Source organism: Sorex araneus, chromosome 3 (genome assembly GCF_027595985.1).
Source record: "Sorex araneus isolate mSorAra2 chromosome 3, mSorAra2.pri, whole genome shotgun sequence".
Classification (NCBI taxonomy): Eukaryota; Metazoa; Chordata; class Mammalia; order Eulipotyphla; family Soricidae; genus Sorex; species Sorex araneus.
In genome coordinates, this window is record NC_073304.1 from 122,876,304 (window position 1) to 122,894,094 (window position 17,791).

Here is a 17,791-nt window from a genome sequence, read left to right on the forward strand (position 1 = left end):
TCAATTTGCTCACGTGGGTGCCAGTAACGTCTCCATTACTTGTTGTTACTGTTATTGGCATATCGAATACACCAGGGGTAGATTACCAGGCTCTGCCATGTGGTTGGGATACTCTCAGTAGCTTGCCGGGCTCTCCGAGAGGGATAAAAAAATAAAAATTAAGCTGTGGTATTTATTCTCAACAGAATACCACTCAGCAATAAGAACAAATGAAATCCTACAATTCCCTGCTCCGAGGAAGGGACTAGAGGATGTTGTGTTGTTGAAGTCTGATGAGATTGGGCTTGCTTGGGATGTTACAGCTATACACTGTTGAGGCACAGACACAGGATGATCTCTCATATGTGGGATATAAAGAAGCATAGTTAGGGAATCACAGATGGTCAAAGGCAACAGAACCTGAGAACTGGTCTACAGAATTCAGTTCAGGAAGAGTGAGAAGGTATGGGGGTGGGGTTCAATAAGGGGAGACCCTGGGACAGTGGTGGAAGGAACCAGACAGACTGGTGGAAGGTGTGGTGTTAGAATATTGTTTGCATGGAACCATAGCATTTTCAGGATTGTAAATCATGAACAGAAAGAAAGAGAGAGGGAAAGAAAGAAACAAAGGAAGGAAGGAAAGAAGGGAGGGAGGGAGGGAGGGAGGGAGGGAGGGAGGGAGGGAGGGAGGAAGGAAGGAAGGAAGGAAGGAAGGAAGGAAGGAAGGAAGGAAGGAAGGAAGGAAGGAAGGAAGGAAGGAAGGAAGGAAGGAAGACAATTGAGGGGTCAGAGCAATAGTACAGTGGGTAGGGCATTTGCCTTACATGTGGCTGACCCAAGTTTTGTCCCCAGAATCCCATATGGTTCCTTGAGCCTGCCAGGAGTTGATTCCTGGGTTCAGAGTCAGGAGTAACTTATGAGCATCATCAGGTGAGGCTGAAAAAAAAGGAAGAAAGAAGGAAGGAAGGAAGGAAGGAAGGAAGGAGGGAGGGAGGGAGGGAGGGAGGGAGGGAAAGGATAGTTTTAGCCTGTGTGGAGGATATTAAAATGATAGAAATAGGGGCTGGAGCGATAGCACAGCGGGTAGGGTTTGCCTTGCACGCGGCCGACCCGGGTTCGAATCCCAACATCCCATATGGTCCCCTGAGCACTGCCAGGGGTAATTCCTGAGTGAAGAGCCAGGAGTAACCCCTGTGTATTGCCGGGTGTGACCCAAAAACCAAAAAAAAATGATAGAAATAATGAGTCAAATAAGTAGAAATCCGACTTTGCCTCTATGCTGAGCCCTGAAGTGAGCCCTGGGCCCTTGGGGCTCCCAGGAGACTGGGCCTGGGGCACAGGCCAGCACAGGAGAGGTGGCTCCTGGCCCTGGCTTCTTGCGCTGCCTGAAGTTCTATTGACAGTGGCCTTGATTCAATTTTGCATCAGACACACGGAAGTGGCTCCCGCCTCTGCTGCTCAGTCTCGGAGCAGGGCTGCCGCCGGGGCTACTCAGGTTCCAGGATGTGCAGGACTGCCGTGGGGAGAGGGAATCACACCCGCTGGCAGGGCACGGCATCACGGCTGTGCTCCTCGGGGCTGCAGCCCGCAAGCTGCAGGGTGCAGGAAGCTCTGTCTCCAGGGCAGAACTGCCTCCTGCCCCCTATTCAAAAGGGGTTGACTCTTCGCCGGGTCCATCAGGCGCAACACAGATACACGGTGTGGCTTCTCCACACTACCCCTTGGGGACTTGGGGGGCAAGGCGGGACACACACACACACACACACACACACACACACACACACGATTCTTCTGCTGCTTGTATCCAAGAAACAGTTAACCGCTGACTTACTTGCTTGCAAGTAGAGCAACATGTTGGGCTGGGGCGCTGCTCAGAGGGCTGGAATGAGCTTTGCCTGAGGCTGAAGGAGCACCGGCTGCTCTCCCCTCATCCCATTCCCTGCCCCAGCACTGCCCTGAGAGCAACCCCTGAGCACTGCCAAGTGTAAAGGAAAAAAGGTGGTCCCAGAAAATACAGGGGGTTAGGTGCTTACCTTGCATATGGCCGACCTGGTTCGGACCCCTGGAGCCAGACATGGTCCTCTGAGCACCTGAGTGACCCCTGAGAACAGAGTCAGGAATGATCCCTGAGCATGGCAGAAAGGAAGAAGGAAAGAAGGAAGGAAGGAAGGAAGGAAGGAAGGAAGGAAGGAAGGAAGGAAGGAAGGAAGGAAGGAAGGAAGGAAGGAAGGAAGGAAGGGAAGGAGGGAGGGAGGGAGGAAGGAAGGGAGAGAGGGAGGGAGGGAGGGAGGGAGGAAGGGAGGGTGGAAGGGAGGGAGGGAGGAAGAAAGGGAGGGAGGGAAGGAGGAAGGAAGGCAAGTAGAAATTTTGTAAATCATGGCTCTTTAATACAATTTAAAATTATTTTTTAAAGAAAGAATGTTCTGTGTACTTGAAAAAATGTGAATTTATTTGAGGAAGGAGGGATAAAAGTTTTTATACATATCTTTTGAATCCCTCTCCTAAATTAAGAACAAAGGAAGGAAAGAAGAAAAAGGAACTTTCAACGCTTAGAAGTCTAATAGTGAAAGGGCCCTGCTCTTACTGTCTCACCAAGCCTTGATCTCCCCTCCAGGGCCAGCAGAAAAACTTGTGTGGGTGCTTCAAAATATGGATTTCTGGGGCTAACAGATGTTCAGTCCCTTGCAAGTATCATGCAGAATTCAGTTAAGGCTGGAGGAAACAGCATTCACAGACATACTGAAACCCTGAGGTTCTTAGCAAAAGGAGATTCAGAACAAGAGATGGATGTTGCAAAGTTGAGAAAGGGTACAGGGAGGATCAGTATAAAAAACATCAGTGTAAAAAAAAGTGTAAAAATACAGTTAAAAAAATTATTTGTTTTTTTTTTGGCTTTTTGGGTCACACCTGGTGATACACAGGGGTTACTCCTGGGTCTGCACTCAGGAATTACCCCTGGCGGTGCTCAGGGGACCACATGGGATGCTGGGAATCAAACCCGGGTCGACCACATGCAAGGCAAATGCCCTCCCCGCTGTGCTATCCCTCCAGCCCCAGTAAAAAAAAATATTAAAAAATTCATCAGTACATTTTACTGGGGTTGAGATATAGACCATGAGCAAGGCAGTTGCATGCAGCAGCTAACCCTTCACTCCATGCGGTCCCCTGAGCATTGGCAAGAGTGATCTCTGACACAGAGTCATGTGATCCTCCCTGAGCACCACTGGCCTTGGCCCAAAAACTAAACAAAAACAAAAAATTTAAATTAAAGTTATGAAACTTTGCACTAGGAATACTACCTAGAAATTAAAATAAGTGAGCTGCGCTTAGGCACAGCATGGATGCATTTCAGCTAGAAGGGTGAGTGAAAACCAGATATAAAAACTTCATAGTTGGTTGTGGCTGGAGTGATAGAACAATGGGTAAGGTGCTTGCCATGCCTGCTGATGACCTAGGTTCGATCCCCAGCACCCCATCTGGTCCCCCCTGAGTACTGCCAGGAGTGATTCTCGAGTGCATCACTAGGAGTGACCCCTGACCACTGCCAAGGGTGACCCAAAAACTGAAAAGAAAAAAAAATCCAAAATCTGGCCTGAGGAGATGGCTCAAAGGGCCGAGGGCACACTCTGCCTGCAGGACGTCAGCACCCCATGGTCCCCCCACTGCCCAAGCCCTGCCAGAAGTAGCCCCTCTCAAAACAAAACAAAACAAAAAGCTTACATAATGCATGAGACTATTTGCAAGCATTTCGAGAACAGAGAGAAGGTTCAGGGTAAGAAGTGGGAGAGGAGCTGGCACTAGGGGGCACGTGATCACGAGAAGGAGGCAGCAGAGAAGACCCTGGCATTTTGGAAACAACTTCTAGTGTTTTATTTGGGGCAGGGAACCACACTTATAAATGAGCAGGGGTTACTCCTGGCTCTGCTCTTTGAATTTATTCCTGGTGGTGCTCGGGGACCACATGGGATGTAGGGATCCAACCCAGGTTGGCTGCGTGCAAAGCAAGCACCTTACTTGCTGTACTATCTCTTTCTGTATTTGTATTTTTTTTGCTGTTGCTTGTTTTGTTTTCATTTGGGGGACACATTCAGCTGCTGCCCTCTGCACTCAGGACTCCTGGCAAGCTTAGGGGATCATATGAGGTGCCAGGAGCCAAACCTAGGTCAGCTATCAGCAATATCACTTCTTGGATTATGCTCTGGGGGCCCAAAAAACAGTAATACCATCTGCACTTCTATGTTCATTGCAGCACTGTTCACCATAGCCAGAATCTGGAAACAACCTGAGTGCACAAGAACAAATGAATGGATAAAGAAACTATGGCACATCTACACAATGGAATACTATGCAACTGTCAGAAAAAATAAAGTCATGAAATTTGACTATAAATGGATGAACACAGAGAGTATCGTGAACTGAGTGAAGTGAGTCAGGAGGAAAAGGACAGGATATAGAATGACTGCATTCATTGTGGTATATAAAAATGTATATAGTAGAAGAATAATACCCATGGCCAGGGAAAACAGGGGTTAGGAGGACTGGTCACTGGTTGGAACTAACCACAAGTGTGTGTGGGTGGCCGAGGGTAGGTAAGATAGAGAAGAGACCAGTATAACAATAATAGTTGAGAATGATCACGCTGGACTAGATCTGAGGGTGAAAAGTAGGTAAGGGATATTCTTCTTCTTCTTTTTTTTTTAATTGAGTCACTGTGAGAACAGTTACAAAGCTTTCAGGTTAAAATCTCAGTCATACAATGATCAAACACCCATCCCTTCACCAGTGCACATGGTCCACTACCAAGAACCCCAGTATACCTCCCGTCCCACCCACCCCCACCACCGCCTGTGTGGCAGATGATTGATAAGGGATTTTTTTTTTTTGCTTTTTGGGTCACACCCAGCGATGCTCAGGGGTTACTCCTGGCTTTGCACTCAGGAATTACTCCTGGCGGTGCTTGGGGGACCATATGGGATGCCGGAGATTGAACCCGGGTCAGCCAAGTGCAAGGCAAATGCCTTACCCACTGTGCTATCACTCCAGCCCCAGGATATTCTTAATAACCTTCCAGTGTCAATATTGCAAATCACAATGCCCAAAAGGAGAGAGAGAGAGAAAGAGAGACAGAGAGACAGAGAGAGAGAGAGAGAGAGAGAGAGGGAGGGAGAGAGAGAGAGGAAGAGAGAGAAAGCACCTCCCATAGAGGCAGACAGGGGGTGGGGGGTTATGGGAGGGAACCTGGGGACACTGGTGCTGGGAAACGTACACTGTGGAGGGATGGCTGTTGGAATACTGTATGACTGAAATCCAATCATGAACAGCTTTGTAATGGTCTATCTCACAGTGATTCAATAAAAGTTAAAACAAACAAACCCTAGTTCAGCCACATGCAAAGCAAGTGCCCTACCTGCTGAACTATTCTACCATCCTGGAAATGACTTGTATTGTAGACAGTAGTTACATGAGTATGAACTAGTTAGGTATTTATGCGATATTTGTGCAGTTAACTGGGTTATGCTGTAAATTTTGGGCAGAGGAGGGGCTGACTCCTGACTCTACTCAGGAATCAGTCCTGGCAGGATTTGGGGAACCATCTGGGGCTTTGGGCAGTGAGCCTGGGTGGGCCACATGTAAGGCAAGAGACTTACACACTGTACTATCTCTCCAGCTCCTATACTATAATATTTTTTTCTTTTTCTTTCCATTATTTTTGGCTGGAGTGATAGCACAGCGTGTAGGCCATTTGCCTTGCACACGGCCAACCTGGGTTCGATTCCTCTGTCTCTCTCAGAGAGTCTGGCAAGCTACCAAGAGTATCTTGCCCCCATGGCAGAGCCTGGCAAGCTACCCAAAGACAGTAACCAGTCTCACAATGGAGATGTTACTGGTGCCTGCTTGAGCAAATTGATGAGCAATGGGATGACAGTGATGCAGTGATGTTTTTTGCCACATCCAGTGGTACTCAGGGCTTATTCCTGGCTCTGTGCTCTGGTGGGCTCAGGAGACCATACGGGATGCCAGGGATCAAACCAGGGTCAACCATGTGCAAAGCAAGAGTCTTACCTACTGTGCTATCTCTCTGTCCCCTCTGCTGTAACTTTTTTTTTTAAAGCAAATTAAAGAAAAAGAACTGAGAACCAGAGAGAGCTCCAGGGGCTGGGCACAAGCCCGCCTGCATGAGGCTCAGGCGAGGTCTCTGCGCTTGAGGTACCCTGAGCAAGGCCGACTGTGTTCCCACCCCCCCCCCCCCCCCCGGAGCTGAAAGCATTTATGGAGTTACCGCCGACATCGCCTGGGAGCAGATGAGTGCGGGGTACTGCAGGGATTTGCTCCCTTTCTGAAGCTTGCGAGAGACGAATGTGTGGCGATGCCAATGTGTGGGCCATTAAGATCTCAATGGAGGAAATAGCTTCAGCATGTTTGAAACCCTGGAATGAGCCTGAACAATAGTTGTGTTCAGCAGAGAAATCAATTGTTTCCACATGTCCCCTTCGCGGTGCCTTTTTATGATGATGATATAAACATTGGGTCAGATTACAGTTTCTTGCGGGAAGAGAGGTGGTTTTCTAAGCGAAGAAGCTCGGGGGTGGGGGGGCCCTAGGGCCCCTCCTAGCAATTCTCAGACGACCAGGGCTGGCAGGTCAATGCCAGAACTGGAGGTTGCAGCTCAGCCCTAGGGTGTGGGGGATTACCTGGGTCACCTCAGGATGCTCAGGGACCTCCAGGGTTGTACCCAGGGGTGCTCAGGAGGCCGCATGGTGGGAGCAGCTGTTTGCAAGGCAAGTTCTTTAACCCAGCTCAAGGGCTACAGGAATAAGTCTCACTGAACTCTGTGTGTGTGTGTGTGTGTGTGTGTGTGTGTGTGTGTGTGTGTGAAATAAGCTTTTATAATCACCGAAAGAGAAGAAAGTATAAAATTACAAATTCCAAATTCATAATTATGTCTGACCTGCGGAACATATGGCAAGGGGCTGCTGACAGGAAGACAGGCAAAGAGCTTGTGCAGCCCGTCATGGGCGTGGGGGGTCCGTGAAGCTGAAGCCTGCTCAAGAACAGGCCTGTGCAAGGCCTTTCCCCTCTTCGCTCTCTGTCACCCACTGACAGCCGACCCCTTCCTGCTCTGTTCAGGGACCTCAGATTACTTCCCCAGTGACCTCACAACAATCAGAAGAGGAATCTGAGTTTGCTCCCAAAGTGAAAGGAAATGGATATGTCCTAGGGCTGGAGCTTAGTGGCAGAGCACATGCCTCACATGTGTGGCCCTGGATTTCATCCCACACTCCCAATACATACATATATATATATGTGTATATATATATGTGTGTGTATAATATATTGACTTCATATACATGTATTAAATATATTATTGCTTTATATATTATTTACAGTTTGTGGGGCTTCCACGTGGTACTCAGGAGGGTCAACCGGCCACTTTGTTGAATACAGGGGCATAAGTAGTATTGCTTGGGCCCTACAGTGCTGGGGACCACCCCAGTGGTGCTCTGGGTCCTCCAGGGCCACTTCAGTGGGGCAGAGGCCGGGGGTCACATGTGGTGCTGGGAATCAAACTGTGTGTGTGTGCATGCAAGGCATGTGTCCTAATCTTGAACTATTGTTTTTGTTTTGGGGCCACACCCAGCAATGCTCAGGGGTTACTCCTGGCTCGGGGTTCAGGAATCAGTCCCAGGAGTGCTCAGGACAACCTATGGGATGCCGGGGATTGAACCTAGTTGGGCCACATGCCCTACCTATAGTATTATTCTAGGTTTTCTTCCAGTGCTTGAGAGTGACCAAAGGGCACTGTTGGGCTGCCACAACTCCGGGTGGGAAGGCGACACTCTTGGAAAAGCTGCACATCCAGCCTGGTCGGAGGGCAGGAGGGGGCCGGACATGGGAGGTGTTGTACCAGGGCCACTCATCCCTCCTCTGCTCAGTGCAGACTAAAGCTGGTTCTGCATGGGCTTGGGACTGGGATGGGGTAACTCACCCCACAACAGGCAGTTTTATTTCCTTTGGAAGCTGGAGATGGGAGCAAGACTCTTGGAGACTCCCAATCCAGACCCCACACACCGGGATGCCTTCCAGAGGACATCCTAGAGTGGCAATGGGATGGATCCTAGGGCAAGTTCTGCAGTCCAAATTTTTCCAAAGACATTCAGAGAAACTTTCAGGAGTCAGAGAGGAAGATGAAGAGCGGGAGAATCCTCCTGGGATGGCCCTGGATTTTGTATTTACTGCACAAGGACAAGAACAGCTGAATTTTTTTCTTTTTGGGTCACACCCGGCGATGCTCAGGGGTCACTCCTGGCTCTACACTCAGGAATTACTCCTGGCGGTGCTCAGGGGACCATATGGGATGCTGGGAATCGAACCCGGGTCGGCCGCGTGCAAGGCAAACGCCCTACCCACTGTGCTATCACTCCAGCCCCCTCTGGTCTCTAATTTTTATTTATTTTTTTATTTATTTTGCTTTTTGGGTCACACCCGGCAATGTACAGGGGTTACTCCTGGCTCTGCACTCAGGAATTACCCCTGGCAGTGCTCAGGGGACCATATGGGATGCTGGGAATTGAACCCGGGTCGGCTGGGTGCAAGGCAAACGCCCTACCTGCTGTGCTATCTATCACTCCAGCCCCCAGAACAGCTGCATTTTACGCTTGCGCATATATGTATAAGAGCCACCCCCAGAAGTACGCGGAGACAGAACTAGAACCTCACACACACAGAGTATGTGCCCTGCCACTTGCGCTGGCTCCCTGGCCCAGACAGTGGCTGCTCCAGTGCTCTGTTTCTGTTTCCTGCACCTTAATTCACACCCAGGGAACTTGCTATGGAGCAGATCCAAGTGCCTGACTGGCGCTTTGCAACCTCCAGGGGGCGCTACGGCCCAACTCACAGCCTGGCCACAGGCGCCCCTGCCAAGGCTTCCCACCTGTTTGCAAGGGGCTGGATCTCCTCTTGAGAAAAGCAGCGGTGGGGAAGGAGTTCTGCTGCTTGTAGAAGTATTGCCTTAAGGCCGAGGCCGGAAGGAACAATGTGAAGTTCTCCGAACTGCATCCCAGGTAGGGTACCTCCAGTGCTAAAGTCTTCCACTCTTTCTTTTTTTTTTTTTTGGCTTTTTGGGTCACACCCAGCGATGCTCAGGGGTTACTCCTGGCTCTGCACTCAGGAATCACTCCTGGCAGTGCTCGGGGATGTGGGGGGATTGAACCCGGGCCGGCGGTGTGCTAGGCAAGCACACTCCCTGCTGTGCTATCACTCCAGCCCACGTCTTCCACTTTGAAGCAGGGGCAAACGCTTGTCCCATTCAGCTCTGCTGGTCAATCGTTTTTCTTTTTTCTTTTTTTGGGGAGGAGGGCGGTTTATGGGAGGACATACCTGGCAGAGTTGGGAGCTACTCCCTGCCGGGTACTTAGGGGTCTCTTGGAGATCCATTCTAGACTGGGGATGGAACCCGGGGCTCCCATGTACCAAACTTGTGTTTCAACCCTTGAACATCATCTTGCAAGCCCCAGCTCTGATAGTCTCTACACAGGATGCTCCCTCTGCCCCAGGCCCCCTTACCCCCTCTCAAGCTCAGCCCTTCTATGGTGGGGCCCTGCTCTAACCCTCCTGCCTGGCCACTCCTGGGCAACACGAGTGTTTACAGGGGTATTGCCTGTGACTCGCTCCCTGCTCATCCTCTGGCGCTGGGCCCACAACCAGAGTCCTCCCTGTGGATGTGGGCGCAGATGCCCAGGAGCCAGCAGGATATGGTGAGCAGCATGAGCTAGAGGCCTGGCTGGGTGTGGGCCAGAAGGAACCACATCCTCTACATACCCTGACAACCACTCCCCGGTCTCCTGCTTCAGCTTTCTGTGGCCACAGTCAAAGCAGGCTCCCTAAATTCCTTGCTCAGAGAAGCTCGCTCTTGCAGTTTGGGAGGGAATGTTTGCCAAAGGGAAAAAGAGAAATCATGCAAACTTTAAGTGGTAGCATTCCAAGAAAGGGTTCCAAGAAGCAGGCTTGTGGCCGCATCTAAGGCAGAGACAGACTTAGCTCTTACCCCAGGATTCACTCGTGGGCCTTACAGCCAAGAGTTACCCTTGTCCCTCAGAGAACTTGAGCTGGTCTCAGGGGCTCTAGTTCAAAAAGACTTTCCTAGCGCTGCAGACCCTGGTTGGTCTTAAGCCCCATGCTGGTTGGTTTCTTTCCAGTGAAAGTGGTTAGAACTGAGTAGAAATGCACTGAAGTGGGCACAGAAAGTGCCTGAGTCCCTAGCCTGGGCTGACACCCCTTTTTGTTTGTTTGTTTTGTTTTGTTTTGTTTTTAGGTCACACCTGGCGATGCACAGGGGTTACTCCTGGTTCATGCACTCAGGAATTCCTCCTGGTGGTGCTCGGGGGACCACATGGGATGCTGGGAATCGAACCCGGGTCGGCCGCATGCAAGGCAAATGCCCTACCTGCTGTGCTATTGCTCCAGCCCCTGAGCTGACACCCTTTTGGTATCAAGTTAATTCTGAGCACCTATCCCCTGATTGATCAGGGGGATATAAAGATCTTCCACATCAAAGCCAGAAAAGGAATGTGGACCCTGTCACTTCCCAGAGAAGAAAGCTGTTGCAAAAGTGGAGACATTGCAACTGGCAGGGACAGCCAGAATAAAAGCACAGAGCTGAGAATGTGGGTCTGTGTCTCAGAACTAGTAAGATCTTTGGTGCCAGGCAAGCAAGGAACTCACTGTGTGAGGGAATGGCCACAAACATTTGGAGTGGGTATCTGAAAGGCCTAAAATATTCCAAATATGAGTTCTTAAGTATCTCTTTGGAGAGTCACAGAGACATTTGGAAATTTCTAAGCAGGTAATGGGCCGGGTTTTTGTTGTTGTTGTTTAATGTAGCATGAGGAGGGATCAGGGACATGGCTTAAGTGGTAGCGCATATGCCTCGCCTGTGCAAGGTCTTGAGTCTAATCCTCTTGTCCCACCCCCAAAACCACGAGTGACTGGCGGCCCTGCAGCACCAAACCATCAGAACCACCACAATGGGTGTGGCCACCATTTTACTAATAGCGTTTTAAAAGTTGGCAGGATGGAGGACACCAGTTAGGAGTGGGCGGGTGGACAGTGAGAGAGACATGGAGGGAGTAATCTGACCGGGAAGACTTCTCCACCTCTGGGTGGGGTCAGGGGGAGGACAGGAAAGATTCATTGTTAAAGATTGTCACTGTGGGCCTAGAGATAAAACAGGGTTCAGACACTTGCTTTGCATTCAGCTGATCCCAGTTCAATCCCAGGCACTACATATGGTCTCCTGAGCACGGCCAGGAGAGCCTGTGCACAGAGCCGGGAGTAACTCCAAAGCAAAACAAGATTGTCATCATGAGGACTGGGATAGGAGAGGGACATGAAGGAAGAACTTTTAAGTGATAGCTGAAACTTGGCAAATAACCCAAGTGCCTGCTGACGATGAGTACATCAAGAAACAGGGGCAGAGATACACAAGGAGCACCGCTCAGCTGCTAGTGGGATCTCTAGCAGCCACCTTGGATGGAAGTATTGGGTGTCATGCTAGTGAATCAGAAGGAAAAAGACCAATAATGGACGATTTCTCTAATAGGCAGAGAATGAAGCAACAAGCAAGGAATCACACAGTCTTCAGTGGAAACAAATCCTACATACTGTTAAGAGAACTATGAGCTGAGGGCTGGAGAGATAGTACAGTGAGCTTGGCGATTCCCTGGCACACACTTGACCCAGGTACAATCCCCATTACCCAAGATGGCCCCCAGAACCCCACCAGGAGGGATGCCTGAGTGTTAGCTCCGAGCACCACTCAGTGTGGCCCCAAAACCAAAAAACTGAAAAATAAATAAAAGAACTGTGAACCGAAGGAGTTAAGGCAGGGGGCTGGGTAATGGGCAGAAAGGGACCTTGGGACAATGGTGGAGATACCTTGGTACTATGGTGGCAGGAAGGATGGAGGAGCATACTGCAAGTAAAACAGTAATATCAGATAAATGGGTAGCCTGAAGGCATGCAAAAAAGTATTCTTCATCACTTATTATTGGGGAAATACAAATCAAAGCAACAATGAGATACCATCTTGCATCAGTATCCAAAAGATGGGACACAATCAGTGTTGTGGGGATGATGTGGTGGAACCCTCATTCACTGTGGTAGAAATGTCATCCAGTTCAGCCTCCATGAGAAACAGTATGCAGATGTCTCCAAAAAGTAAGACTAGAATTCCCACATGATCCAGTGATTTCACTTTTTTTTTTTTTTTTGCTTTTTGGATCACACCTGTTGATGCATGGGGGTTGGGGGGTGGAGATTACTCCTGGCTCTGCACTCAGGAATTTCTCCTGGCGGTGCTTGGGGGACCATATGGGATGCTGGGAATCAAACCCGGGTTGGCCATGTGCAAGGCAAATGCCCTACCTGCTGTGCTATCACTTCAGCCCCGTGATTTCACTTCTTAACATCTGCTCCCACCCCAAAACAAAAACATTAATTTGGAAGATGGATGCACACCTGTGTTCACTGCAGTACTAAGAACAGCAGCCAGGATACAGAGATATTTGTCCAGTGACAGCTGAAAGGATAAAGACAGGGTCTAGATACTCACTGGACAACTATGTACCTGTAAGAAACATTTGAAATCATGCAGTGTGCTACAACTTGGAAGGAACTAGAAGGGATTACATTAAGCAAAAAAAAAAAAAAAATCAGCGGGAGAAGGGAAATACTAGATTGTCTCACTTTTTATGGAATGCAGAGAAGCAAGGCGGTATCGAACAATGATAAGCCCTAGGTCTTCTATTACAAGACACAAATCACGGAGAAGTAAGGAGTGGGAGGAAATGAAGAGGTGGGCCAGGAGGCACAGAGGAGAGTGGTGAAGGTGCAATAACGTTGCACATGAAAGCCATACATGTTAACACTATTTTAACTATGTTAAATGATAAAAATAAATACATTTTTAACTGTCAGGTGGGCATCATAAGGGACCATGGATGGACCAGGGGAGATCAAAGGAGGCGTTGGAGTATGTGAAATGGGCACAAGTGTGCTTAGAACATGCAGAGACAATGCAGCTCTGACCTGGGGACCAAACTATTGTGATAGGGACCCCTATCCTTTCCAAAGTGCCCCCATTCTCCCCGAGGGCCAAGGCTAGCTCTGTCCTCTCCAACTGGCATTCAGGACTGGTGCAACAGGATGGTGACAGTCAGATCCTTTCCCCAGACCTGAGGAAGGGAGAATGCACAGCAGCTTGAGATGGGTCAAAGAATGCAGCACACGCATCCGGCACCTGAGTTACACCCCCACAACACATGGCCCTTTGAACATCAGGTGCAGCCCTGATGGCCCTCAAGTGCTGTTGCCCCTCTTCCCACACACACACACAGATAAATAAATGTAAAAGTATCTAAAGAGACCAGATTGGGCAACATGAGCAGGTGTAGAAGATGGATTTAAGCAAAGAGGTTCTGGGGTTAGCATTAAATAACTTGAGGAAGGTGTGTGTGTGTGTGTGTGTGTGTGTGTGTGTGTGTGTGTGAGGAAGTAACAGGGGACAGAGAACAAGATCCTGGCAGACTTTCCGGTTCCTCTCTGTTAGTGAGAGGGGGACCTACTGAAAAGCCTGTAGCCAGAGGCAGGCTGGACGGCTGGAGAGGGGTGAGTGAGTAAAAGATACCTGGACCAGTGGTTTCAGTCTTCAGCCTGGCCATTGTGTGTAGGCATAGAAAACACTGGAAACTGCTGCTTCACACAGAGGGGTGCTTCTCAAAGGCAATTTGTGTGGCCTGAGAGCTAGGGCAGTGGGTAAGGCACCTTGCATGTGGGTGACCCAGATTTGACACCTGGCACCCTCGATGGTCCCCAAGTACTGCCAGGAGCAATTCCTGAATGCAAAGCCAGGAGTGAGCCATGAACACTGCCGGATGTGGTCCAAAACCCAAAACCAAACAATGGCATGCAACATGTGTGCAAATCCCCTGGAATCATGTTAGAATGTAGGTTCTAGGCTGGGGAGATAACTCGAAGGACTGAAGCACATGCCTTGCACGCACAGTCTCCAGAATTCAGTTCTTGGCATTGCGTGCTCCTTTCTCCCCCACTCTCCATCTCTGTTGGGTGTGAGGTGGCTCCCAAGGCCAGGACAATGGTAGAGTATGACCAAGTGCCCCTGGGTCCCCTGAACATTCCTCGGGACCCCTTCCTTCCAACCCAGGTCCTGAATCAGCAGGTCCGGACGGGCCTTCAGATTCTGCGTTCTTACAAACTCCGGGTCACAGAGCTGATTCTGTGGACCAGCAGATGAAGAGCGAGAGTTGAGCCAGGGAGCTGGAGAATTCCCTCCAGGAGCCCTACTCTGCCCATTTTCCAGGGGTCAAAGAGAGACCTTGAGGAACTGGGAGGGGCCTGAGGGTCAGGAGGAAAGGTCAAGGGAACCAGCTCTGGGAGGTTACACTTCAGCAGCCAGCGTCCCTGGGCCCATGTGGAGTGGACGCCCCCTCCCCTTCCCCAAAGAGCGTGGAAGTCAGATAGGGCAGGAAAATGATGCTTCAAGGGGTTTCAAGAGAGCCAGCGGCATAAGGGCTGGGCACTCCCCTGCTGTTCTCAGGGAACCTGATGGACCGGCATTCTGGGCTCGGTCACAGGCTGGCACTGACCGGCACGGACCGGAGCAGAGCGCAGTGAGAGGCGGAGGCTTGACCAGGGCATGTGGCCTCTGCGCCGGGCGGGCGGGCACTACTGAAACCCAAGAGGGAAGGTGCTGGAGACCTGGAGGAGGGCAGCGGCGCGCTGAGTCCGAGTGTGCAACTGGTCTCGGAAACCAAGAGGTCGCTGAAAGATTCCAGCCGGGAAAGAAAAGATTTTCCACTGCAGACACCTCGGAGAGGCGGCGCGGGATGGGGACCCGCTCGGCGGGCCTCGGGCCGGGCCTGAGAGAGGCGCCGGCATCCTCGGCCGCCCCGGCGAGCCGAGACCATCGAAGGTGGTAAACGCTCCGAGGCGTCGAAGCGGGCGCCGGGCGTCGGCGCGGAGCGCGCGGCGGGGACCCGGGGAGCCGGTCGCGGGGACCCCGGGGCGGCCGCGTACGTCCCGAGGCGACCCCGAGGCCGTGCGCTCCCGCGTCCGCGCCCGCCGGGCCCCTCACGTCCCCCAGCACGACCCCGGCGGCCTTGGCCAGGCCGCCGCCCCCCAGCCCCCCGCGACCGCCGCGCCATGGTCCGCCCCGCCGCGGCGGCCCGGGCCCGGCCGCTCCTCCCCCGATGATGTCACGTCCCCGGCCGCCCCTCGGCCGGCCGCGCCGCCCCGCCCCCGGCCCCCGGCCCGCGTCCCCTGGGCCCGCCCGCTCCCGCCGTCCCTCCTCCCGCCCGCGCGCCCTCCCTTCGGCTCCCGCTCCCCCGGGAGCGGCGGCGGCGGCGGGATGGCCCGGGCCCGCGGCCAGGCCCCGGGGAGCTGCGGGCGGCGGCGGCCGCGGCGGGGCGGCGCGGGGAGCGGGCCCCGGGGGGAGTCGGCCGGGCTGCTGCTGCTGCTGCTCCAGGTGCTGCCGCCCGCGGCTGCCGCAGGGCCCGGGCGCCGGGGCACGCGGGGCGGCGGCGGCGGCGGCGGCGTCTGCTGGCCCGGCGCTGCCCCGGCCTTTCCCCGGGACGCGCGGCTGCTGCTGCTCCTGCCGCCGCTGCCGCCCCTGGCGCCGCCGCCGCCGCCGCGCGCCGAGCCCGCAGCCTCCGCCTCCCGGATGGTAATCAGCGCCCCGCGCCGGCGCCGCGGGCGGGCGGGAGGGGGGCGGCGCGGGGGGGCGGGAAGGGCGGGCGGCCCCGCGCCCCCGCCTCGCCCGAGGCAGCTCCCGGGGCGCTCGCCCCCACCCCCCCAGCACCTCCGACGCCCGCGGCCCTGGGCAGCCGCCAGAGCGCGCCTCTGGGGCGCCTCCGCGCGGACCCGGCTGCCGCCGGCGCTCCCCGCGCGCCCCGCCCCGCTCTCAGGGCGCCCGCCGGCGCTCAGGCCGCGGGGGAATCCCTCCACCTCCCCGCCCCGCGCCCCGGGAGGGGAGGGGACCGCGCCGGCGCTCGCGGACCCGCTTTCTCCGAGGGAGCGCCCCAGAGGCTTGCGCGCACCAAGCCGCGGGGAACTCGGCGCTGCGCTGCGCTGCTGGCGGCGCCCGGTGCCGTCGGGTCTGGCGGAGCTGAGACGCGGGACCCGGGTCCCCAGCGGTGCGGGCGCCTCCACCCCGACCGCGCGCCCTTATGTTCCCCGCGCAGGACGCTGTGGCCCGCGGCGGGCTGAGTCTGAAGGAGGAACCTCTGCTGCCCGCCGGCCTGGGCTCGGTGCGCTCCTGGATGCAGGGCGCGGGCATCCTGGACGCCGGCACCGCGGCGCAGAGGTAAGCGCTCGGACGCGGCCCGGCGGCGCGCGCGGTTTGGAAGGCTGCGCAGCGCCTTCGCCCCGCCGGCTCGGTGGTTGGGGCCGAGGGCTGCAGGGGACCCCAACTCTGCACGGTCCCGGCGCACTCTCCTGTCCGCCCAGTCCCGAGCGCCGGCGCTTCCTCCCGGGGGCGCGGGGCGGGCCGGGGCGGGGCTTCTGCCGCCCCTCCGGGCCGTCCAGGCTCTGCTTTTTCACTGTCACTCGCGGACCTGGCGGACCCTAACTTGGGGGGAAAGAGAACCGGGATACCCGATCCGCGCAGTCCCTGAACCTGACCATCAGCCATCTGCCGTCCTGGAACCGTCAGCCCCCTCCTTTTTGGGCAGTCCCAGAGTCTGTCCTGATCGGATTCTGCAACTCGGCCTGGGAAGGCGCGAAACCCAGCCCCTTTTCTGCTTTCCCACGCCCCTCGGAGTTGGAGGTTGGGGCTGTGCCGACCTCAGAAGTGTCTGGGGCCTCGGGAGCCGGGAAGAGATGCTTTGTGGACCGTCAGGCGTCCTGGCTGAATGGTCCCGCTTTTCCCCAAGATGTTATGAGGGGAGTCTTGTGGAAGGCGAGGCGGGGGTGATCCCTGGAAATCTGAACCCGTCTCCTCTGACTTTTCACACGCTTCTGGGCACGGAACCCAGACTCCTAATTTGCAAGGGAAGTTTAAAGATTATCCCCCAGAGCGCTCACACCTGCCCCCTGCCAAGTTTTTGCACCCCTAGTTGTGAGTTGGGAGGTGGGGATTCCGGGCAGAGTCCTCAGTGGTCAGTGCTGGAGCAGTGCTGTCCCTGTGCCCGCAAGGGGATGGAGTGGGACTTACTCTGAAGGGGTGAGGGATTCTGGTAAGGGCATGCAGTCAGGTCTGCACGCGCACACACACACACACACACACACACACACACAGAGCCCTGGCCAGGGTCGCCTCTTAGCCCCACTCCATACAAAGGGAAAAGCTGCTCCTGGTTTTGGCAGACAGGGAGGGAGCCCCGGCAGAGGGGGAGCTCTGCAGCTCGTCTCTTCAGGAAGAGGAAGGTCCTGCCTGAGACTCCATTTACACAAGTTTTTCTCCCGGTGTGGCTGTATTCCAGGCAAAGCGAAACTAGAAGACAAAAATCCCTCGTCTAACGGAACTACTGACAGCCTGCTGGCGGGTTTCCCACGCATCCTCCCTGCCATGAGTGTGTGTTTTGCCGTGCGGCTCCTGTTCTTGGTCCTGCCCGGGTTTGGGTAGACTCCAGTTTTCCCTTTAAGCCAGCGCGGTCCATGTCTCCAGGGGGCTCCCACTTCCTCGCCCCCAGCAGCTGTGGAGTGAGCGCCGAGTGGAAGAGGGGCTGGAGCAGTGGTGCTGGAAGGTTCTTCTTTCTCCCCCCCCGTTGTCCTCTGTTCCTACGAGGGCTCGTAGGGA

The 17,791-nt window shown here is 53.9% G+C and overlaps 1 protein-coding gene across 5 annotated transcripts in view; it reads left to right on the forward strand.

Moving 5' to 3' along the window:
• Window positions 1-14,769: 14,769 nt before the first annotated feature.
• Window positions 14,770-17,791, forward strand: part of EBF4 (EBF family member 4) — an 80,000-nt gene continuing 76,978 nt past the window's right edge. For 2 of the 5 annotated variants that reach the window (XM_055133122.1, XM_055133123.1), the window contains exons 1-2: window positions 15,404-15,718; window positions 16,236-16,357. In XM_055133122.1, the coding sequence (XP_054989097.1) occupies window positions 15,404-15,718; window positions 16,236-16,357 (437 nt within the window). Of the gene's footprint in view, window positions 14,972-15,402; window positions 15,719-16,235; window positions 16,358-17,791 lie in introns of those variants that run through there. The other 3 variants (XM_055133125.1, XM_055133126.1, XM_055133124.1) reach the window with 3 other exon arrangements.